Source organism: Dinoponera quadriceps, unplaced genomic scaffold (genome assembly GCF_001313825.1).
Source record: "Dinoponera quadriceps isolate SergipeBrazil2010 unplaced genomic scaffold, ASM131382v1 scaffold278, whole genome shotgun sequence".
Lineage (NCBI taxonomy): Eukaryota > Metazoa > Arthropoda > Insecta > Hymenoptera > Formicidae > Dinoponera > Dinoponera quadriceps.
The window spans coordinates 917139-942038 of NW_014554664.1; the positions used below are offsets into that span (position 1 = coordinate 917139).

General features: G+C 41.6%; 1 protein-coding gene across 10 annotated transcripts in view; it reads right to left on the reverse strand.

Moving 5' to 3' along the window:
* Positions 1-24900, reverse strand: part of LOC106740618 (octopamine receptor beta-3R-like) — a 121059-nt gene that overhangs the window by 31053 nt on the left and 65106 nt on the right. For 4 of the 10 annotated variants that reach the window (XM_014611834.1, XM_014611829.1, XM_014611831.1 and 1 more), the window contains exons 2-3: positions 12975-13821; positions 11216-11528 (exon numbers count right to left, since the gene is read on the reverse strand). The exons of 1 other annotated variant lie outside the window; for it this stretch is intronic. In XM_014611834.1, coding sequence (XP_014467320.1) covers positions 11216-11528; positions 12975-13562 — 901 coding nt within the window. In that variant the 5' untranslated portion in view covers positions 13563-13821. Of the gene's footprint in view, positions 1-11215; positions 12064-12974; positions 13851-22030; positions 22573-24900 lie in introns of those variants that run through there. 5 more of the 10 variants (XM_014611826.1, XM_014611832.1, XM_014611836.1 and 2 more) reach the window with 5 other exon arrangements.

A 24900-nucleotide genomic window follows, 5' to 3' on the forward strand; every position in this document is an offset into this window, starting at 1 on the left:
CTCTCTCTCTCTCTCTCTCTCTCTCTCTCTCTCTCTCTCTCTCTCTCTCTCTCTCTGCTGAAACGCCCCGAACGCTGTTGGAAATAAAAATTAAAAAAAAAGGACACTCGCTCGCGCGCAACGGTGAGCTTAAAAAGCTTTGTCTAGAAAGTGGATGAGGATAAAGAGCTTAAACAACGGCATTTAAACGGATTGAAATGTAAAGCGGGGGCAAAATGTTTCGAAACATATTGCGATTTTCCAGCAATATTCTCGTTATTTGCCCTCTCTTTCTCTCTCTCTCTCTCTCTCTCTCTCTCACGAGTGGGCGGGCGGNCACACAAAGGGCGAAAAATGCTTGACACCTGTGGAAGCTACGATCGATATTCCGCAACTCGTCTAGTGCGCGTCTCGAATATCTCGCTGGAGAAAATGTTATTCGGCGAGTTACGAGAGATTCGTCACCGCGACTGCGGATGTGCACGGTGTGTTCCAGTACAACGGAAGCGGGTCGTGCCGAAATTCGAGAAACAGAACGCTGCGCTCTTGAGTATTTCGAATGACCGTGGTGGAATCTCGAATTTCCCAGGAATACGAGTTTTTTGGAACAACGTTCCGCTTCCAAATTTCGTGATTTGGCGCGCTCATGCGTGTGTGGAAATGTAAGGGAGACTGGGCCAGGTTGGTTTTATGTAGTTTTATGTAGTGATTACGAGAGAAACCGTGAAATAGAAATGAGAAAATGTTGCTTTTAGAATACAAATAGGAGGAAAGGAGGTAAGATAATGATTCGCTAAGTTTGCTGAATGATGAATAATAAATAACGTGTCGATATCCAACTCATTAGGCTTTTAGTAATAAGTAATATGTTGCCGTTTGACATCATCTGTCAATGACAATAGATAATACAATAAGAAATATATTTTAGGTACACCTATATATGTAATTTTGTGGTATTTTTTTCATAAAGAATTACACAATTATAGTAAATATTTTCACTTTTTCTATAAAATTACTGTGCAATATATAAAAGAACATATAATAACATATTATTATTTTTCATTTCTTATATTGCAATATTATTTTTAATTGGATAAATAAATACAGTGAAACCATAGAGTAAGATCTCAGGCGAAAATGAAGCGATCACAGAGAAGTTTCCAGTGAGTTGGGAGAAAGCTAATTATGGCCCACTGGAGCGTTCAGACTGATCTGGAAGATTGCTTTCTAGAGGTTTGCTTGCTACTTTGTAGTACGTTCATATAGTACGTTCAATTGAAAGTCTCCTGCAAGTTTCCCACACGTTATCTTGACATGTAATTGTTCGCTTCGTGAACGTTTCTTCGAGTCAAAATTTTCGTTCTAACATCATAAGGATACATTATATAAGCATAAGTCACAAGGATATTATTATTGCCGTTGGACTCGCTGCTTGCCGTCCGATCATCGAGATTAAGGGGATGCTATAGCTGTTGAGGAACTTGATAAGCGTCGATAACGTAAAGGCGATCCTCGCAATGTTATGTTACACAAACACAGAATTATGCTATTCTGTATTCCTTATATATATAGGTCTTACGTAAATATTAGCGCGATATAAATGTGAATATGCGTTATTTAATTTTGCCATATCTAACGCAGAACCAAGTTATATAAGATTTATTCTACAAACTTTCCGCATCCTTTTAGACTCTTATCTATAATTGTAAAGGTATAAAAATGTTCTTCGAAATTTTTCTTACTGGAACAAACACACACTCGATATATACAAGTTGTAAAGATTTTTGTTTTAGGTAAATGTTTACTCTATTTGGCAGGTCGAGATTTCATTTTTTTCGTTGATTTCGTCAAATATGTTCGTTATGTAGAAACATTTATAATTCTGTGCAATCAATAAAACGTAAACTTTGCAGAAAAAATCTGTCTGTAAAGTTTTCAGGTATAGCATCTCCTTAAGTAACGTCGGTTCGGAAATGGATAGGTAACCCAGCTGCCGACAACTTTTTTCTCTGTGCATGCATACTGACCGCTCGCAGAAAGCTCCGCTTACTTTTTTTTATTTTTTACTTAAATTAATTAAATTTACTTCTTTTTTAAATTACGTTGTCACAAATCATATTTTTTATTCATAAATAGTTTTCATCATTTCATTTATGTTTTATTGTGCTGTACATTATAATAGCAAAATAATATGAAAAGCATGAAAAAATTATATTTTATATGGATAAAAAATGTATTTTTAACCTTCGTCCTTTTATTCACATATGAGGTTAAGATAACGAAATTGAGACTCTTTTAAATATATAAATTAAACAAAATTCTATTGTTTATACATTTTTAGTTTATGCAGGTGATAGGCAAGGTTTTTAGCTACTCAGAAAAAATTTGATCATTATTTTTACGTTATTACGGAAATAAAGAAAAATCGATAAACCTTAAAGTCCTTATCTTATCCCTCTTCCCTGCATTTTGTCCTAAGTTTTTTCAAAATTGAAAACAATATTATAAATATATTATAATTAAGAAAAGAAAAAGTTTGATTTAAATCTCGAAATTTTCCATTAATATTCTCCATCGTGAGTGAATAAACTGAAATAGACGTGTCATCGGTTGGAATAAAGTTTTCTGCAGTCGTATATGTTACTTTACGTGATAATAGTAATGTTTATTAATGAAACAATATAGCCGAGTGTGTGGACGAGTGGGATAGGTCCGTATTTAATTAAGTGAAAGTTCGTACATAATACCCGATTATGTATAATTTATTAGTTGAACCGTTTCTAAGATAAACATATGATTCAGCACGATGTTAAAAATAACATATAATTTAGCACAATGTTAAATATCTAAGTTTAAAAAATCAAATTACATTAATAAATGAAGAAACAATAATTACTATATTCTATCGAAAGTACGTATTTGAAATTTTTTCTGATGCAAAATAATGAAAGTAAATATCACTTGTTAGAAAATGGATGACAAATGAGAAAACATTTTAAACGAGTTTTTTAAACGTAAGTAAATTTATCTCGGTATCGAGGTAGATTCCCCACAATGCAACATATTCGTATTTCAGTTATTACAGAAAAAAATATACAGTTTGCAGTATTGTTCTTAACGTAAAAACATAAAGGAAACTTGTCACCGTTGTTTTCATCTAGTCGTCGCACAACAATTAGTCGTCCTAGTTTAGGAGGAAAAGTTCCAACAACGAAATTCCGAAAAGTTTGCAAACCTGCTGTGCGGCATTGGGGCAGATGTTCGTCACGATGTGCGCATTTTGGTTGTTACAGAAAAAAAATATACAGTTCACAGGATCATTCTCAGCACGGAAACATAGCAGAAGCCTGTTCCTGTTATTTTGCACAGCCCGTCGCAATATTTCATTGTCCGAAAAGTACAACAGCGAAATTCCGACAAATTCGTGAAACTACTCCAGTACCGACCGGCGCGTTACCCGTCGCTCGATACCACGCATCGAGGAAATATAATGTGACCCGCTGTCAGGCAATCTGCTGCTCGCAGCGGATTGCAATTAATTTATATGTATAGCGTGTAATAATAACGCCCGCCGAATCATGGTGGGCAGAGGCTGGCAGGCGCATTATTTCGCTTCGTGTCGCCAGCCGAGTCAATATGCAGCCAGCGCACGTCCGAAATCGCCCGATCGCTGTGGATTTCGATTTCCGATCAGAATTATCGTACGTGCCAGCCGGGTTTTCCGGATCGGTGACTTCAAACGACTCCAAAATCGAAGAACGAATCGCGAAATTTGTTCAACCTTTTAAGGGATACGATGACACGTATATGTATGTGTGTTTAAATATGTTCAATTTTTCTTTTTTAACTGGAATATTGTCGACAAAATGTAACGATCATAATTATGAATGAACATCCATCACAAAATTCCTTGAGTATTTACAGTTTACATCGGCAAACGAAGGAAAACTTATTTTTTTTAGTATAACTGTATCTTTTCTGAGATACCTTTCATTAATAAAATATTACATAATGTTAATTATATGATATTAATTATATATATATATATATATATGCACGGAAAAAAGTTAATTTGAATATATTTGATAGTAAGAGCTTAAGCCAAACACATTTTCGGTTTCAGCCGAATTCGAATTAAATTCGGTTCTCATAACAAGAAATTTGGTTTTCTTCAACCAGAATGCATTTGGTTTGTTCATATCATCAAAAAAAAGTCAACAAAGATTTCGTTTCTCCATACACTACGCTTTTTGAAATATTGTACACTTCATTTAAATGACTATTCAATTTTCCCTATCACATGATGATATTTTTCAACAATATTGACGCCAATCTTCATGTGCGTGCAAAAATATCTGGAGGAAAAATATAGCGACCGATTGAACGCGAATCTTCGTTCGCGTATCGCTGCCATTCCGCTAACGAGTCGTCGCGTATAACAAATCGTTATCAATTAATTTAACGAATTATCGCCGTATCAAGCCGTCATTGTCCGTCTATTAGCGGCTCGTCGATCCATTCGAATTTTCCGAAAATCCGCCGCGAGCGAAATTTCTCCCTTTTTCCATATTCCGATGTCGATAAATCGCGTCGGAAAGTTCCGCGCGTAGTTATTGTACACGCGACGTTATCGATGCCTTCGACGTGTAAAACACGGCATGATATATTAGCGGACGATCTATTGCTAGACGTGTTTACTTGGCTCGCGATCACGACGCGCGCGGGTGCGATGTTATTTCGCTATTACGTGTCAAAATTAGAAGCATGAGCTTATTTTCACGAGGACAGCTGCGAGACGATCGCTTTCGCGCTCGCTGTGAAATTTGTCATCGCTCCGGAAGACGCGGGCGCAGCCGCGTGAAGCCCCGTTTACCCATAAAGGACCATTAATTATCTGGCAAACATCTTCAATAGAAGGATCAGTCTGTTTATTTCTCAGAGATTTCTCAGATTAGTGCCGGAAATGCTTTCCAGGGTCTTTATTGAAGGCAAAAACGTTAAACTGAGAATGATGTGCCGCGAAGAACAAAATATGATTATACCGGGTGGCCCGATATCATCGAACGATATTTTGATGGCATATTCTGCAGCTCAAGGCTCCTATTTTCTCGCTTCCTGCAGCAATCTTGATTGATGGCTCGGAAGCGAGGAAATATATGCTCAGAATTCTTGCGGAATACGTCGAAATGAAAGGATATATCCATAAAATGATCATACTTCTGATCGATTGAGAGCACATTTGTAAAATATTCCGAAACTTTTCCTTTACTTTAACAATTAATAGATACTTGTAAAATTAAGCGAGACAATCATGAAAAACGATAGACTAAAAAGAAAGTGTTGTATGTCATGTTAATTTCACGGTTATTCATCGATTATCAGAACAAAAGAAAAGTTTTTGTAATATTTAACAAGTGTACTTAATCGATCTCAAATGTTATTTAATGGACGCGTCCTTTCAATTCAATGTATTTCGTAGAATTTCGGACACGCGTTTTGTCGCTTCTGACGTCATCAAACAAAACGAATGCAGAAAACGGAACAGAATGCGGAGCTTTAATTGCAGTAAAAAATCCTAACATAAAAATGTTGAGGCATCAATTGAAATGATCAGCCAATGAAAAAGATCTCACGGCTAAAACTTTGGGAAGTCAACTGAATAACAAAATCACATTTTTTGCTAATTTCAAGTGAAATTATCTGAACGAAACATTAATTGAAATCTAATATACCAAGATATACATTAAAAGTAATAAAGCTCCGATAAATCATAATATTCCCAACGTTCTAGGATTTTCGGTTTTAATTAAATTCCACAATGTTAAAGTATTATATGATAATTTTAGGACGTCCTGCATTTTAATTAAGTGATCGTATTCAATAAAAAAAAAAGCATCCCATCAATGAGACACTAACTGCTAAACGAGTTAATTAATGAGAACGGTCAAATTTCCCGACTAAGGAGAATTCTCCGTTTAAACGTTCGCTCGATCGTCTTAAGTAATAATTAACTGATTGATTAATACTTAAGTAATTGAGCGATACTACCGTTTAAAAATCTGTTCAGAACTGAATACCCGCGTATTCACTGCGAGTCCGTCGTTTCCCGGCTTCGAACTGCCGGTAACGAGGTCGCGAAGAGGATCGTCGCGCAGAATATCCGCGGCGACCGTCGCGCTTCGGTCCACGATCGCAGATCGAAATATCAGCGTGATATCAAGGGCGAAGGTTTTCGGTTTCCTCTTGGCGCGCCTGCACAGCTGACGTGTTCTTTTTAGGCCGAGCAAATAACGTTTCGCGAAATCCGCCGCGATGTGTTTTCGACAGAATGGTGAATGGCGTGCGATATTGCAGACCGGCGGCGGGGGCCACCAGCCGCGCTGTCTACGGTAAGCGTGGATGATTAATCCGGGCCGACGTGAGGGCGTGTTTGCAGACGTAATCGCTTTCTAATGTGGCGGACGTTTAGCAGCGCGTTTAACATTTACTCCGTAGTGACGCCAGATCGATACCGTTATTTCGTCGATGCCTCCCCCTTTCCCCACCCCTTCATCGCTCGAGCGCTCCCCGCTCGGGCAAAATTGCGCGGCAAAACGACGGCGGGCGGACAGACGGGTTGCCGCAAAAGTTCGCAAACGAGATCTCGTTTGTCGGCCGCGGCAGAATAAAAGCGTGCTCTTCTTCTATTGAGAGGAATTTCAAACGCGGCACAATTTACGTAAGAACTTAGAGGACTATACCGCGTCTGGCGACGTCTTTTCCGCACGCGAATATCATCCGGACGAGTGTGTAAATTGGTGGATAAATTTGGCAGCGACGTTGCTGCAAGGGTTGCAGAGTGTTGCGAGTTGTTTATCTGGTATTCGTACACGGAAAAAAATTAGTTATATTTTATCGATATTTGAAACTAATATTCTCATATATAAATAAGAATACATAATCTTACATGAAGATAAAAACTGCTCTTATATCAAGAAATTCTATAGAGTTGCATTAAAAATATGAATTCTTGTTATTAAAGAATAATTTTCGTGAATTGAGATTAATTAAAAATATTAAATAGAATGAACGATGTCTACAAATTGATACAATTCTTTGTTTGACGATATTGTTTCTTTTATTCAATATTTTGTCCTATTAATTCATGAAAATTTTCTTGAATAATACATCAAATATATTTTTAGATCTATATAGAATTTCTCAAGATTTTTTTCTTATAAGAACAAGTTTTATTTTATTTTCATATAAGATTGTATATTTTTGCTTATATATGATAATATGAGTTTTGAATTCATATTAATTTTTTCTGTATATTCGTCACATACCCGAATTGAAATTTCGACTCTAAATTAAACGTTTAATTCTACAACAATAGTTGTAGAAGATAGTAAAATATGTCCAATTTCAATTGTAAAAGTATAATTTATGCCTACTTTGAACCTGACAATGTCTTAAATTTTCGTTTTCGTTCTATTTACGTCAAAATAGGTTGTTCAAGCTTTCATTAAAATTCAATCTATAGTATTAAAAGTTCGAGAGAGAAGTCAATATCGTCAAAGTAGGTTTTTAGTCTATGGGCCGTCTAAGTAGACGCAAGTTATCCTTAGTAGAATTAAAATTTCGACTTAGGTAGATTGATAAAATAGAAATACGAAAGAAATATGACAGAAAAAAGTTGAAACTTTGTTAAACTTATTAAACTTTGTTTGAAACAACATATCACGTATACCGAGAGAAATCTTACTAAAATTATACTCGCCTTCATTCATTTATGCAATTATAATTACAAATATCAAAGATATTTTTTCTCGGTGTAAACTTTATGAAAGTCCGAACGTAAGTTTTACTAAATTTATCGTTGCATCAGTACAACACAAAGTTTACAATAAAAAAAATATATAAGTCAGCAAAAGCCGGTTGTCATTAGCAAGAAATTGGACATTAGAATTTTTCAATTAACAAATATTGAGCATAAACAAATTTGCATCATTGTATAATATAAATTTAATGTGTACGTGAGAACCTAATTCTTAGAATTCTTAGAATAATTCTTTCTTATAACTATAATATTCGTTTCTTTTATATTTCGATCATTCGTTAACATCTTTATTGAGAGGCTGGATCAATCTAAGCTATAGGGATCATTAACGTGATTGTAAACTTAATGTTTAATTCAACATGGTATATCTGCTTCGTAAATGTACCCTAGTAAATATCGATTAACCGTTTAACGTAACATCAATACTATAATCTCCCATTCAGCGATGTAAATGCAATATAACCTGTGTATAATGTAACAATTATATTGTCGCATGAGAAAATATTGATGTCACACTATCGATAATTGGTACTTACTGGGTAATAAAGAAAAATGGTTAATTTTCCATCATTGCTTGCTGCACGTAATGATCATGAAAGTTTGTCTGGGTTATCCGCTTCATCGCGGAGGACCATTCGCACGCGATGCTCGATCCGATTACCGTTCGTATCCTATTATTATTTCCCTCGCCAAATAGCGAATAATAAATAATGAGCGGAACCATCGTGACCGGTCCGTTTAAACTTTCGCCGGGAGTCAAGTCTTATCTCTTTCTTCCGTCCTTGCGATATCGACGCTCCTTTAATCCGCCACGGAAGATATCCCTCGACGGATCGTTTCTCGTGAAAAATCCGCGATCTCAAGGATCGAACGTTCGATTAATTTCGACAAACGCCGGTAGAAATTCCGTTCCGGGGGCTGAACGATTACACGCTCTTGCGGGATTCTATTTGGAAATAAACAGCGGAAATTGCATTTTACGTAGGACGTCCGTTATCCTGCACATGGTGTGTGCTGGAACGACGAGGTGTCACGGATAACTGCCGATTGGGGGTTAGAAGGGAGGGGGGGTATCTTTGGACTTCGGGGTTTCTTCGACGAATTCGAAGGCAAGTCGTCGTCAGCGAAGATTCAATGGAAAACCGATACTCAGTGTCGCACCCTTTCACCTTTTCGATAAGAAATATCCCGTCATCGGCAGATATAAATGAAATCTCTCGCCGGGAATCGGCGATTTGCGTTATCCGCTTTCGCGCGGTTTCGGTTTTTCGTGCAATGGAAGTGGCGTTTCGTGCGACAACGAGCGAGGTTGCCGTGTAATATATCAATCGGTTAGAAAGTTCGGCTCGACTTTCGATGAATTATATGCCGCATGAACATCAGGGGCGATAATGTGTTGAGATCCTACCGCCAGAAAGTTGGAAGCGAGGAATCATGGACGACTACGGTGATTACTTGATTAACGAACAGTTTGTTCCCATTGAATGTAACGAGACGACAAGCTTGACGCACGAAACAAATCAAACTTTTCGACCGATCCGACGTTTACAGCATATTCACCGTGTATTTTATAAAAGCAGATTATGTGAACAATTTGGGGATTTTTTTTCTTAATGAGAATGTCGAGGAAAATAATAGCTTTCTGCGATTATCCAATTCGTAATATTCCATGTCTTTGTGCGGCTTGGTGTCAGATTAAAATTTTATTTAAGCAAACCCCATACATCTGTGATGTAAACTAAACTTTGTTATCTATCTGTTATTCGTATATATAAATGTTAATTTTACGCCTCCGAAAGAGGGCTTTAAATCCCAAAAGTAAAATGTCGCTTTTGGCGCTTCCCCTCTGATGTAGACGTGAAATGTGTTTCGGTGACGTCTATAACGAACATCGGATTCGTTGGAATACGGAATCACACGGTATCGATAATTCATAAGACACTACCAGCCGAGGCATAAGGAATGAAAAGAACGGGGAAATTATCGTTATCGTTATCGTGAGATCAATCGCGGCGAAACCGTGCTCTTAATCACCTCCGTTCCGATGCGAGGCCGAATTCCTCGTAATGACGTAATAACGACCGAGCGTATCATTTCGGCGTGCCGTGTCATTTGCCGTGTCGGTGGGCTAAAATCGACGCGAGGTTTCTCCTCGGATCAATGATTACACGGTTGCCGGAGACGGATTCGACGTATCGGCCGAGAACGGACGGACGGCCGCAAGAAAACGGCGGATCGCCGCGGGCCGGTGAGTAATAATCTTTTCGCTTTGTGCGCGCGCATCGGCTGAAACGTTGCATTAAAGCCGCTTTCGCGAGAAACCGCCGGTGAAGGAAAACGCAATCGAATTCTCGCCGCACCGTTCGGTTTCACCGGGCGATAATTGCGCGATCATTTCTCGCGGCTCCGGTAACGCTCGAGTGATTTTCGCCATGCACCCGCTGAAAGCGTCCACGATATAGTCTCCTCGCTCCGATTCAGACGATTTCCGGCGCAAACGCGTCCTGCCCAGCGTGCGTCGTGATTGTCGCGATACATATTAAGGAGTTCAATTAGGTTTTGTAAATTTATTTTTACTTAATATCGTGTAATTTGACGCAATTTATTTTTCCATCTCGTAATACCGTTTTTAAGGATACTTTGGACCCTCGCGTTGGAATCAGAGTTCTGCCAGAGAGATGTGTGAACATTTTGATTCTCGGTGGAATTTTCATTGTGTTAACATTTTTATGAATTATTCACCATCCTATTTCTAAAGTAGTAACGCAGTAGGCAGCGAACGGCATGTGACACAGGGCTGTGCGCCGAAAAGAAACGCGCTTCTCGCTGTCAGTTGATACTCATCGTTACCAGATCTTCAGAAGGGAGCGATTTTTCTTCACACAGAGTCTAGCCTACCTCCCGTGCGCTCATTAGTTCAGACAAAATAATTAATTCCTCGTCAATTATTGCGAATTTTGCAAAATAGCACATGACTTTCCCGCACAGTTTCACCCGTTCTACTTGCACGCCATGGGAACCGAGATTAGTTTGGGACACCCTATATATAATACGAGTGATAATAATATCATGTAATATCTAGCGTATGATATTTAAATACTCACATGACGATATTAGACCTGTAAACATATGCTTCGAAGTTTTCCCGGGTAATCCGAATGATAAACGACGACCGAATTTCCCCGACTTCGTTTTCCAATCGCACTTCCGCATCAAATTCCATTTTAGACTACACATCGAGAGCGGACGCTTTAGCGCTCCCTTCAAAATTCGAAATTTGAAACTTTCTCAAGCGTCATTATCTCTCTTTCTCTCTCTCCCTCTTTGATCATTTCCCTCGTTTTCCCGCATTTTTCTCTCTCTTTATCTCTCGTTTTCCCTCTTACACTCAGCCACACGTTCCGACGCGACACTCACCGTTCTCTATGTTGAGCTCCGCTGCGGAGGCTCGATACGAGAGGGGCGGCCTGCCGTAGTCGCTGGCGTCGCTCGGATGCAGCAGCAGCTGGTGCGACGTCCTCGAGTGGTGTCGGGAACCACCGGAGGAGCGACGCGCGTGAACAGCGTTGTTCAACACCGTACTGCTAGACGCTCGGCTCAGGGCGGCGCGTTGTCTCACCGCTTCCTTGTAGATCTTGCAGTACATGATGATCATGACGACGCCCGGGATCCAGAAGGACACGAGGGAGCTCACTATCGCGTACGGCCGATTCACCACGAAAGCGCACACCTGCGCGCAAAAGTCGGGCTTTCAGATCTCGATCTCCGTGTGCCTGTTCGTCGAGAGCTCGGGGAAAGTCGCCACGAATGCCGGGAATGAAATTTCGGAGTCGATTTGACGCGCGGCCGGGAGCGCCGGTGCGCCGTCGTCACTTGGTAATGTTGCCGAAATTCTGTTTTGAATTTTCACGTTTCGATTTTCTTCTTTGAATTTTTCCTTCCTTTTAATTTCCCGAGACAAATCTGCCGCGTCTCGTTCTTCGAATCGACCGACGTAGAAAATTCTTTACGATCCAACTGGGATTCAGTCCGATCTTTCGAGAAAGTCAGAAATCCCGACTGGGAAATCTACGGAGATCGAGTCGGAAGTATAATGTTTCAAAGGCGCGGCTTTAAGTGGGAAGCGCAAACAGGTCCTGTTTTCCTAGTGGAAATTCAACCTCGTAGAGTGTCTAGCCGACGAAGTAGTAGATTTGTGTCTAACGTCGCTGCTAACCAATATAATGCGATGCTCACTTCTCCTGATGGCTAGATAAATAAGCTAGCTGATGGTTAAACGAAAGAAATTATAGTTACGATATAAAAAAGTCATAATTAGTTACTAGACAGTGTATGTAACGTAACACTCACTTCTTTCAGATTTTTATAGAATGACGTACTCTTAATTTCGATTCGCCGTCTCATTTTCAAATGTTGATAGCGGGTAAAGATAAGATGTCCCGAAATTAAGCCGACGAATTTCGGCTGTTTATGAAGGATACTAAATCGAATCGATCAATCAGCTTGTGTTTGCAAACGAGCCATTTTCGCGCTAGAGTGAATTATTTACAACAGTCGTTCGAAGTAGCGTTTACATTTAGCTTCCTTATAAATAAGATGCATATTCCCTTTCCTGCACACCGTTAAACCCTCAAATACCGAATTCCCTTTCGTTCGTTGTCTACTGTTGGAAATTCAAGCTCTGAATTTTGACTGCAACTGTCATATTTGTAATTAGCACCGCAAAATTAACGGTTCATACGTGGGATACAAGTTTTCTGTTGACCTGCGCAATTTATTCCGGGGAGGGGAATTCGACCGCACCGATTCGCTCCGATCGAAATCATTGAACCCTGCCGGTCCTGTTCGAGACTATTTCACCCGGGATCACTTTAATTCCCCCGTTACATTTTTATGCGACTCCATGTGATCTGACGTGAGCGCTCTGGCGTTTCAGCGACTTTGTTTTGCAACACGGGAACATTCATTTGGAAGCTAATCTACGAAACAGAGTTACAAAATGCCAGGACGCTCGCCCGTCGTATGCAAATATAAGAGGGAGACAAGACCGATTTCAAACACCGAGCAGAACGTGAGAATCAAGGGAGTTTTCCCCCGAAACCGTGGAAACGCGCCGAGAAGGAAGAAAACGACAGATCGGGCGCATCGGGAGGCCGCTTCGGGAGACCCTGTCTACCTGCGGGTGTTCCCGTAGGAATTCGAGCTGCCGCTCGGTGGTGTACCAGCCCATGAAGATGGGGATGAAGCTGATGAGCGCCGGTAAGCACCAGGCGCTGGCCAGCATCGCGGTGACGGTGACGGTGCGCATGATCGCCGGGTACTCGAGCGGCCGCACGATCGCGTAGTAACGGTCGACGCTGATGCAGCAGAGATGCAGGATCGAGGCGGTGGAGAAGTACACGTCCATCGAGTTCCACACGTCGCACATGACCGGGCCGAGCAGCCAACGGCCGCCGGACAGCTCGGCCGACGCGTTGAACGACATCGCGCACACCGCCACGAGGAAATCCGCGGTCGCGAGGCTCACCACGTAGCGGTTCGTCGGTACCCGTAGCTTCCGGTGGCGGCGCACACTCGCGATCACCAGGGCGTTGCCCAGCAGCGCCGTCACGATGATGCCGATCATCACGGCGCCCTTGAGCGCGGTGAGCGCGACGTTCCGCGTCTCACCGGCGACGAGGCCGTCATCGGCGACCAGGCCGAACTTCCCCACCGACCGGTTCGCCCCCTGCCCCGCGGCCATCGGCTGGTCCTCGATTTCCATCACAGACTCGCGTTCCCGGGGTCGCGCGAACCGTCGCGTCAGGTGTTCGCTGCGCGGCTCCGTCCGCGGCGCGCTCGCCGCTGCTCGCGGCTCGATTTCATCGCGGCGATTCGACCGCTTCTTCTTCCGCTTCTTCCGCCTACGGACACACTCCCGAGGCGAATCGGACGTCGTGGTATCGCGCGGATAGTTCGTCGTCCAGCTCGCCGGACGCTCGACGAAGGCGACGCGACGATCACTTCCGGCAGGGGAGTTCGTTCTAGAAATACGTACGTCGGGGTCTCTCGTCTGCGACCGAACGCGAGTTCTCTTCCTCAGCTCTAAGACTCCCCGGACAACGGGAGGTGATGCGCCCGAGGCAGATCGGGAGAGGATCGAGGAATTTCGGAACGCGGAATTTAGCACTCGTAAAAACGGACGGGGAATATACGCGGAGCCGGAAATGATCGGATCGTAGGAAAGTACGAGTGTTCGAATTTCTCCGAGATCTTTCTATCAGGAGCTCGCGAGAAGTCGCCGGGATTTTTCGTCCCTTCCTTCTATTAATTTGTTTGTTTATATGTATATTGGGTCTATTTATTTACTCTTCCGATCTTCTCTTCTGTTCTCACATTGCTTTACTTCTTTGTATTATTTAATTCAAGAATCTTTCTTTTCCCGTAATAAGTCCCCTTATTAAATTATTGTTTCGTTAATAATAATAACGGAATAATACGCTGTTATTACTTTAATATTGAAATTAATACGCTATTAATCAAATTATTTGCCACACATACGCACACATATGCACATCGGTGTCTATCACTTTCTGCCAGCTTTCCGCCAGGTGATTGTCTGGTTCTGTGTATATAAAATGACTTGTCTTTCGAGTCGGTGAAATAGTTAGCGATTTAATGAACGTTTGCAAATACTCTACTGATAAATTTTTCAACATTCCGATTCTAAAATCGGCCGTCTACCAATTATTGCACAACTCTCGCATATAATTTCCAGCGCGTGAACAGCGTTATGAAATTCCACTGGCGCGTTATTAACAGCGGGACATCTCCCCGCGAAATTTTATGGGTTTTATTTAATGCTTTAGAGATCCTCGGGCCAGTTTGCGACAGGAAACTTTTCTCAGCGCCTCCTCCGCGTGAAACCCTCGAATAACCCCGGCGGCGGCGGAAATTCGTATGCACAAGCGCGAGAGAACCACGCGTTTCCGCAGTCAGAATTTCCCGTTATTAAGTGCCCCTCGAATTGCACAATTTACGCGGAGACGATTTTAAACGCTCATTTCACACGTCAAACGATATCGATCGAATCGATCGAATCGACATGTTCCTTCCACTCTCCACGTCCGTCGCAGTCTTCGTGAATGCGAAAAAAAGTCGAATGCTTTAGCGAGAAATATCAAATTTTACTTCTAATTATTTTATTCATAATCACTTTAGTAATTTTAAATGAAACTTAACAGGAACTCATTAAACGAATATACACGTTTAATGAATGGTAGAATGAAATAAATTAAAAGATAAAATTAAACGATATTGAAAAATATAAAAATATAATAAAAATCGAGACATGATATAAATAATGTATAAAAGGAAAAAATACAAGCGCACGTTGAAAGAGATAAATGAATTATCATTAAATGAATATACATAGTTAAATAAAAATAAATAGAAAGCTAAACGATCAATTTCAAACATTTATTTCATCATATTCTAAACAAATTTTGTTTGAATCAACTAAATGAATTTGTCAGTGTACACAAATTTCAGAATTATTTTGTTTTTAAAACAAAAAACTGCGTAAAATTCGTAACTTATAATAATACTCGAAATAATAAAATATCACATAGAAATGTATATATAAAGATATGTACATATGCACATATTTAAATACTTATATATCCCTTTCCGTCACCCGTGCATCTCTATTAGGTCAACTGAAAAGTTAGAAATAAAAAAAAAAAAGAAATTCTGATACTTTCTTACTTTAATAATATTGCATATATATGTCTAGCTCAGCTTCGTGCGAAATTAACATTTATCACTTAGTTAGTGAAATCAGTATATAGAAGCATAATTTCGCTTGTTAAATATCAAAAATGTACAAGTGGGGCTCCTTCATGCGCCACTGAGAATACCGCGATTAATGGCCGATACATCCTTACGAACATCAAAGCAGCATCGAAATTTCGAGCCGGGAAAGACTGGCTGGAATATCTCTCTCGCCGGTGGCATGTCCGGTCGCTTTTTCGCACGTCCGAAAATGACGGGAATGTCGGTTAATCCGTCGTAATAATATCGGGAGGCAAGAAACAGGGCAATAAATCCCCGCGTGGATGCGGATAATGGCGCTTTTTCCCGCGGCCGGCGGCGAACCGTAGCGGCCGTCACGTCACGGCGAGCGCCGGTAATGACAATCGCATCGGGCGTGTTACGCACGCGGCGGATGTATTATTTGTGCGAGTGCATCTCTCCGCGAGAGTGCATGAATACGGCTGACCGCGGGGCCGCGTGTGTATTATTAACGACGACGGTCATTACCGACGTAAGCGACGAAACCCGTCAACGATTTCTCCCGTTCGCTTTCTTGGAACCGCCGCCGGAACATTTCATATTCACGATCGCCGCGTATAATTTAGTCCCGAGTCTTCCGGGTCCGGAGTCCTCTCGTCGCGAATCCAGAGGACGAGGGCGACGACGATGACGATGCTGCAATTTGCGGTTCGCCGTGCGACGAATAGCCGTCGGCTCCACCGTTTTGTTGGCCGTTCGCGCGAACAACAGATGCTTCCAATCTCGCGCTCGTAATTCGCTCTCTCGTATCGATGCCTCCCGCGAGGATTCGACCCGAAACGGATTATCACTCGATTAGCGGATCGAGAGATTCGTGAGACGGGGAATCCGCCGGCGAGACGCCGGTATCTTTAGACGCGACGTTCTTCGATGAACGACAGGCCGTGAATCACGGCCAGACAGGTGACGCCCGTGTTATTTACATGACAGCGCGCATGATGCGCGAAAAGAGACCGTTTATCTCGCACGCTCGCTTGTTCGAAGGAGAATATAAGTGAAAATTTCGATCCGTTTTATTATTATTACTTTATCCCTATCTGTATGCGTTATAATATTAATATTATATTAATTATGACTCGTTCATAATATTATGATTATATCTATATATAATTAATATTGTTATAGCGAATTATTAACATATAAAATATATACATTGTGATAACATAACGATTATATAATTGATTATAACACACGATAATAATAATAATTTTCAGTTACGCTGTTATGTATTGCTATGTTTTCTACGAGAGTTATACAAAGAGGCTCTTAGAACGAGGTTTGTGTCGAGTTAGTTAGGGAGACAGAGTGGAAGTCAATCATGGCCCGTAATTTCTGAAGACACGATAATGCCCCCACAGCGGGGGAAGGCAGCCCCCGCTGCCGTCGGGAAGTTAATGATCCACGGCCGATTAACTTTCCGTCAAATCTTGGCGAAATTCGCGGTCGGGCGTCGGTTCTCGCGACTGTTGACAGTTCATTAACATTCGTGGCGAAGTTGGCGGGAACGCCGGCGCGTTGCGATGACGTATCGAGGGACGTTTCCTCGTGAGAAACTTCGTCGTATCGGGACGACAACTCGAGCGTGACTCGGGGGAGACGGTACCCCGGACAAGTCCGGGGTAATTACGGCAATTTCGCGAGTTCGCCCTTCGTAATCGTCGCAATTGCCAATAAATCGCTCCTGTCACGCCGAAACTGCACTTGGTGAAACAAAAGAAATACATATACATATGAATATATATATATATATATATATATATATATATATATATTCGCGTGATTTATTATTGGAAACTCGAGAAGGAATGACGTCTCTCTCTCGATAAAGAAATCAGAAATAAATAAATCTAACTATAAATTTAGAAGAAAACATTTAATATTATGAAAACTCGAATAATATTTCCTTTGTTTCTTTCCTCCTTCTTTCCTGCTCTTTTTCTTCAACATTATTTTTATCTCATTTTTATTTTCGTTTTATTTTCCATTATGTAGAACTTATTATAGTATTTAATGTGTATATTACACGTCTTGAAAGAGCAATTAATAAACACCACTCATAATCAATTTTTCTCTTCTCCCGCTCCCCCCCCCCNCCTTCTCTATTTATCCATTTATTTATTTACGTACTTATCTATTTATCTCTACCTGTATCTCTTACTCGTCTCTCGTCCGTAATTTCTGAAGACACGATAATGCTCCACAGCGGGGGAAGGCAGCCCCCGCTGCCGTCGGGAAGTTAATGATCCACGGCCGATTAACTTCCCGTCGTAATTTTGTTAGTTATCGTTAGAACAAAGTCATCATTAATTTTCGTTGAGCACACGACCACATGACAATATGATAATTTGTCTTACGACGAAGGGAAACTTGCGTTTGGCACGGGCGACGGTTCGTTGAGCTTTTTCAAGTTTATCGGGCAAGGAGGCCACGGCCGAGTTCCCGCACGTGCACGAATGCGGGACCAGCGAAATAGAGCGCACTCGAGCGCGCATTTCATTCATCGCCGAACCGCAGCTGATACGTTATAGCGCTATTCGTCCGGCTGACGAACATCGCGATTTAATAACGTGACGCGAACATCGGAAATTCGAGCATACGTGTCCGCCATTTCTCGTGTTATCATTCGGGATTCCCAGTCGGAAAATAACGAGCGTGAAATCCGAAATTTGCTTGCCGCGCGGAGCACGCGTTATCGGGCGGGATAATTTCGCTTCGAACGAGTTTGCGAAAAAAAAAAATCGCCGAAAAGGCGACAATCCAATTTACCCTCCCCCTCCTCTGCTCGGCCGTTCGACTCGCATTAATCGAATTAACGCCGCGGCGCTGGTAAAACGCACTCCCCGCGCCGAGAGAGAATCTCGAAGTTCGCGGCGATAAAAGTTAGCCGGGGAATGCCGACGAGTTCGAAAGCGCGGCCGCGATTTTTCGCCCGAACAATTAGTCTCCCGCGACGATAAATAATCGAGTTTTTCCCTTCAAGCTGGAGCTGCGGGGTGAACTCGATCCGGAACAAAAGCTATTACCGCGCGACGACGCATGTAGAAGGTGGAGGGAACAAAAAGGAAAAGAGACGAACCAGAGAGAGAGAGAAAGAGAGAGAGAGAGAGAGAGAGAGAGAGCGACGTAACTTTAACGGTGACGCAGCGTATAGCGTAACTTTCAGCCCGCACCGCGCATATAATCTTTTTTTCTTCCCCTCTTCGCGTACACTCGATTATCGCTCGTCGGAAAATTTTATTCGAGAGCACTTTGGAAACTTCTCCCGCGGCTTCTTCATCTCGTTTTTATCCTGCTACTATCAGTCCTGCCGTCGCGTCACGTCGATAACACGTGAGGGGGGGGGGGGGNTGAACGATCGATTTTCCATTTTCATTTTTTTCTTCCTCTTCCTCGCAATCGCGAGCACGATTTCCGGAATTCGATGCCGTCGCTCTTCGGGAATTGCGGATCGGAAATTCGCCGTAATTGCGTGGGTTTTTTTTCCCCCTTTGATTCGAAGATCTCGCGTCCGCGGATTTCGATCGCGTTAACGTCGCGACGCGATTGAGCGTCACGTGACCGCCGTTTCTCCGCTCCGTTTGTCGCGGCACTCCGCTGCCCTTTACCTCGCCGTCGCTTATTCCCCGATCTCTCTTTAAAATACCGTAGATTCTCGTTTACCGCGCGCTCTCGTCGTCGTCGTCGTCGTCTTCTCCGTCCGCGTGCGGACAAAAGCGGGGAACGAAGGTGAGAGAGGGAGAAGGACAGGAAGAACGTGAACTTACGCGCCGGCGGTGCAAAGGTGACGGTAATCGTCTAATGAATGGCAATATTAAACGCTCGCACGCCAACACGAGGCCTTCTTTATATCGCGAAACGGTGAAATGACGTCGCGGATTAACTCGCGCCAGAGGAGAATTTCTATTGAAATTAATATACGGAATACGGCGAGGTACGTGGTGAGATTTGAAGGGGGTGTTAATACGCGATGCTATATCGCGTGATATACAGGGTGTAACCTAAACGCACGACCTTCGTTTCACCGATAGATTTCCTGAATAATTTATTCGGGCGTCTGATAGTTTGGAGGTATTTCTCTTTTTTCGAGAGACTCAGGCCTGGTATTTTCATAAACAGGCATATCATTTTGTTCAACAATGTGTCGACCGTCTTTCTCGCGCGATGGGAACAGGTCGAAGAAAATAAAAATAAAGTTACGCCTAACTAAAAGTGTCGGCTTCGAATTTTTCATAAAAATTCCCTGCGAATTTATCGGACAATCCAATAAGTTTTCCTTAGCAACAATGTAGGGTGTTAATGATTTCCGGGATACAAACAATCGGAAAAACGAGATTCTCACGAACTCTCGTTTCAGGCGACTAAATAGATAACGAAACTGTTTTCTTCGATCAACTTCAAATGGCCTCCACTTGAACAGAATTTTAATTTTAGGTTTAGCTACGCGGAGATATGTTGAAAATTGAAGAGTTGCCATAAATCATGACCTCCTTCGATATTTTCGGCAAGAAAAAGTGGTCTTCGAATGCTCAGAAAATCTCGAAGTGAAGGTCATGAATTCGGAGAGAAACTTTATATATAATTTACTTTTTGGTATTTAATTAACGCAAAATTTGTATTATTTTTATATAAAGTATAAAGTATAATAAAATATAGTATAGTATTTAATATATAATATTTGATCAATGTATAGTATTTAATTAATGTAAAATTTATATTATTTACTAATTTAATGAGCAATTGGATAAGGGTTTTCTGGGATAAAACAAATTGATAACGAATATCACTGGGACTTTCAAGGGTCGGTTCATAGGTTGGAAAAATTCAGTGAGTTTTGCACTATACAGTAAAAGAGTGTATTAAATTAACACATTTCACATGTCCCAAACAGTCCACTCAAACTTCTGTGTTAATTTAATACAAGGTGAATATGTTGAAAACACAAATATTATGTCATAAATGAATACGTTAGTAGTCACTGAAGTATAAAATGTTATTTTAACGTTTACATACGTTGAATATCGACGCAACACGTTGAGCACAAAATGTTGAAATTACATGAACATAATAAGTTAAATTAACAGACATGTTAAAAATTCAACACAAAAATTTTAACAAGGATTTTAACATAAGTACAAAATGTTTTCACGAACATCTTCACCCTCCCACGTTCATATTAATAACATTATTAATATTTAATGGTATTAAAACATCCGTGCTCAGCTTCGATGGTCTTATACTGACAATTTTATCTTTCATCGTGAACCTCGTATTTTAATATTTATTTTGATTTTGTTGTTATGTGTACCAAGTACTTTATTTCCGTGAATAATTAGTTTCCCCCGTGAAGAAATCATAAATTCGTTATTCTCCGAAATCTATTCTTCTCGCGGAAATGAAGCGTCCTAAATTATGAAAAGAGTTATCTCTTAATTTGAGATCCCCTTTTTGCCGTTTTCCGAGTTGGCATCGAATTTTCCTATTTTCGAAACACTTCCGGTTGGAAATAGAAAACAGAGATCGGCGAACGTTATCTCACGGGAAATTAAGACCGTGCGCCTTGTATGAATTTTGCATCACGGGTATGTGTTAGCATCTCGTTTCTTCTATCAGAAGACAGCTCGTGTCTGATGGCAACGTTGTCTTCTGCTCTTCCCATTGAAATTTCGATAAGAACGCGAATGAGAAGACGTGGGCTCGCGTCGAAGAAACGGGTGAAATTTCGAAGGGCAACAGAGACGACGAAGACGACGAGCTTATGCAAAGTAGGCGTACAAACAGACGCTGATCTGTCTCGAGGGGCCTCTGGAAGTACGCCTCTCTTGTCGTACCACTTTCATTATGTAAGCTTATAAAGCTCTCGGGCTTGCCGCCGTAAAACTCGCCTCCGACAGGAATTTACCGCACGGCTATATGGGAAGATCGCGGTAAGGAATCTCTGCTTCGCCCGGTTCGCGACCGCTGGTTTACAGCGATGCGCATACTTTTCCTCTCGTTTGCGCGAAAGAAATACCGGATGCTTCCAGTTAATCCCAAGCCCCGAGCGAAATCCCCGAGACTGGCTAACCGACCGACGAGATTAAATGCCGCGATTCTGTATTAAAAATTGCTCGGCACGGAACTCTCAAACGGGGCATTGTCGAGCGATTATGCGCGAAAAGGAGCAAAAATTGCGATCCTTTCTTCCTCGGTGAGAGTAAACAAGCGATCGTAGAAAACGACACGTGGAATGCTCAATAACACAAAAATTAATAAAGCTAGAATAATAGTAACGATATAATAGACAATAATGTAACAATAACGCTATAATAATAACATTATAATAACGAAAAAGTTACAGATAATTATTGTAATTTCTGAAATGATTTTCCCGATCGACTGCGATGTTGAAGAAACGTTTACCTCGCGAGATAACGCGGGGCTCCGAGTTCCTTAGATCTTCTTCGGTTTACATACAAATTGGGGCTCTTTGAGGTCCCCGTCCGGGACGTCGCCGGAAACTCGAGAGATATTCCGTCATTCAGTGTTAAAAGGCCTACTCGCTCACGACCTTCAAGGATGTTTCGCGTCCGGGTGGAAACGTGAGTGAAGGTTAAACGAATGTGAGGGGGAAGGGTAGGAGTTGCTTCGTAAAGACAGTAGAGCAAGTTCAAGAGAAAACTGGATTTACATATTGCAATATTCATAGAGACGGATCTAATCGACCGCGTGCGCGCACATATAATTTTCGTGTTGACGGGTGCGAGCGAACGTTCTCCTTCACTCTTCCACCCTCTCTCTTTCCCTCTCTCTCTCTCTCTCCCTCTCTCGCTTTCTCGTAAAAAAAAAGAAAAATCACCAAAATAACGTCAAAGGTTCCGGGGATATGTGATTGGATAGCGGAAATGGGCCAATAAAAGCCCTCGAGGTGCAGATACGAGTGGGTGCGCTGAGAGAAAAAACATCTAAAAAATAAAAAATATTTATTGTAGATTACGTTCAATGTATTATTGCGGGAGGATATAAATGTTTATCGTGTATTACGTACGTACGCAATAAATCAGTTCCAATTCTAATTCGTATCTTCTTTTTCGTATAAATATGGATAAATTCCACTCAGTGTTCGATCGGAAACAATTCTTGTCAAGAAAAAAAATATCGTACTTCCACATGACGAGAACGGGCGCGAAATTCTTATCTCTGGCAGATTGGACCGGAATTTCCGACGTTGCGCGGATACCTTACGATAATCCCGCGGCAATTCTCCGGTGAACGGCTCTCCCCCCGCCGTTACGTGACTGCAAAGTCATTTCCGAAAAGTCCTGCGAAAAGCGGAGCCGGTGACAAATTGCATCCCCGTCGAGCGAGAAGCGCGCGAGGAATGACGTGCGTTCGACGCGCGGGAAATCCAGTTGGACGACTCGCTTTTTACATTTTAATCCCTGTCGGACACGCGGACCGAATTGACGGGTGAAAAGCGCGGAATTGTTAGGGGCGCGACGTTCGGCCGTGCGAGACCCCGAAATCCGCGGAGAGGAGGGAAGAGGCCACCGGACACAGATGTTTGTCTCCGGTTTCTCGGATACGGCACGTGGAACGCGCTCCACCGTTACCAATCGGAAACCAATCGGCCGCCAATCGAAAGGTTAACTCAAAGTCGTCGGGACGTCTACAGATCGCTCGTGAGAAGGTAGCCGTCGATCGTGAAGCAGCGTTGCGCATGTCGGCCTATTTTAATACTTCGTCACCTGCGAGCAACGAAATTTACAGCACTTCGCGGTCGAGCATGCGGTCAAAAATTGTTCTCTACCTCATTCGCAAAGCGAGAGTTGAAAAACCGGTAGAGAAAGAGCGAGATTTTGCCTCTAGATTTCCTGTAGTTCTTTTTCCTTTTTCCATTTTTTTACTTTATTTTCATTTTTGACTTTCTTATTTTTTACCGTCCAACTTTCCGCGACGATTAAAATGTTTCACGTCCCGGTATGTGCGGTTGTTATGCATTTTCGTGTTTTATTTGGATATTCTTTAAAGAAAAATGTTTACACGTGTGAATACCTTCATACTAATCCCTTTTACGATTTTCAATCATCGAGCTTCCTACACGTTTTCGATATTATTCACGTGACCTGGTAAAATGAACGACTCTCTTTCATCTTTCGGTTTGGCCGACATTTATTAGGGAACCCTTCCGCTCGGGCTTTCTTTTGTCTTCCGTGAAAAAAAGAACGAATGAAGCATTAGCTTTTTATATGCCGTCAGGACGATGCATTTCAAATTTTAATTTTACAATTTTTAGTTTACGTGGGACACATACGCGGACCCGGGCGCGCAAAGGTAATTAAAAAGGAAAAAGGGGAAATAAAGTTTTTTCATTCGATTCTCGCATCGGGAAGAGATTTCAGAGGAGCGCCGAAACGCGTGGGCGTGTAACGTATTCTGATTGCGGTCACTGAGGAAGAGTTAACCCTGTTTCCGCGATGTTCGTGTGGAGAATAAAATTTTCAAATGATCGTCGCGATGTGCATTACATGTGGTGGACTGTCATGGGAGTTTCGAGTATTTTTGTCGGCCGCAAGACACCGCGTCGGGGTGCAATAACGCGCTCCGCCCACCCACGCTTAGTCTCCGAGAGAATTAAAGTTGCTTCGAGAATTCGAGAATTGCACAGAGAGAATATTGCCGCTTCTCTTTTCAATACAAGTTTCCCTCAATCTTACCTTTCTGGTAAGTTTTCGTGGAATTGACTGTCAGTAAAATTTATTTTGCCAAGGAAAATAATCAGTTTCAAAGAGATACAAATACAGCTTCGTTATTAACAATACAAAAATATGTAGTTAACTGGCCTACGAGATCCAAGACTGCGCTGTTATTTAAGCGTGACGATTTCATTAAATATAAATTACAATATACGTTTCGGTCTGTTGCAGATCGTTCTCGGTTAACGAGTATGCAATGATTAGTCGCGATAAAAAATCTTGGCAAAATTGGTAACTTTTCCCGAACCTAAGCGGAGCAACGCTTCGCAGGAAGATTTTCTTACTAATTAGTTTAGACAAATAGTTCAGCTCGATAAGAATTCTGTCTCTGTCACCTATATTGATTAGATAAAATATATATGTGACATTGAAGTGTTTGTTAATCATTTATTAATCTTAGCTACTTTTTCATATTTCGACTTTCTACTTTTTCAATTTTCGCTATGCAAGACCATTTTTTGAGTGGAAAGTGCAAAGGTGAATGGAATGTGTACAGGCACAAAGCAATCCTAAAATAAACTCTTTTGTCCAGAAAAA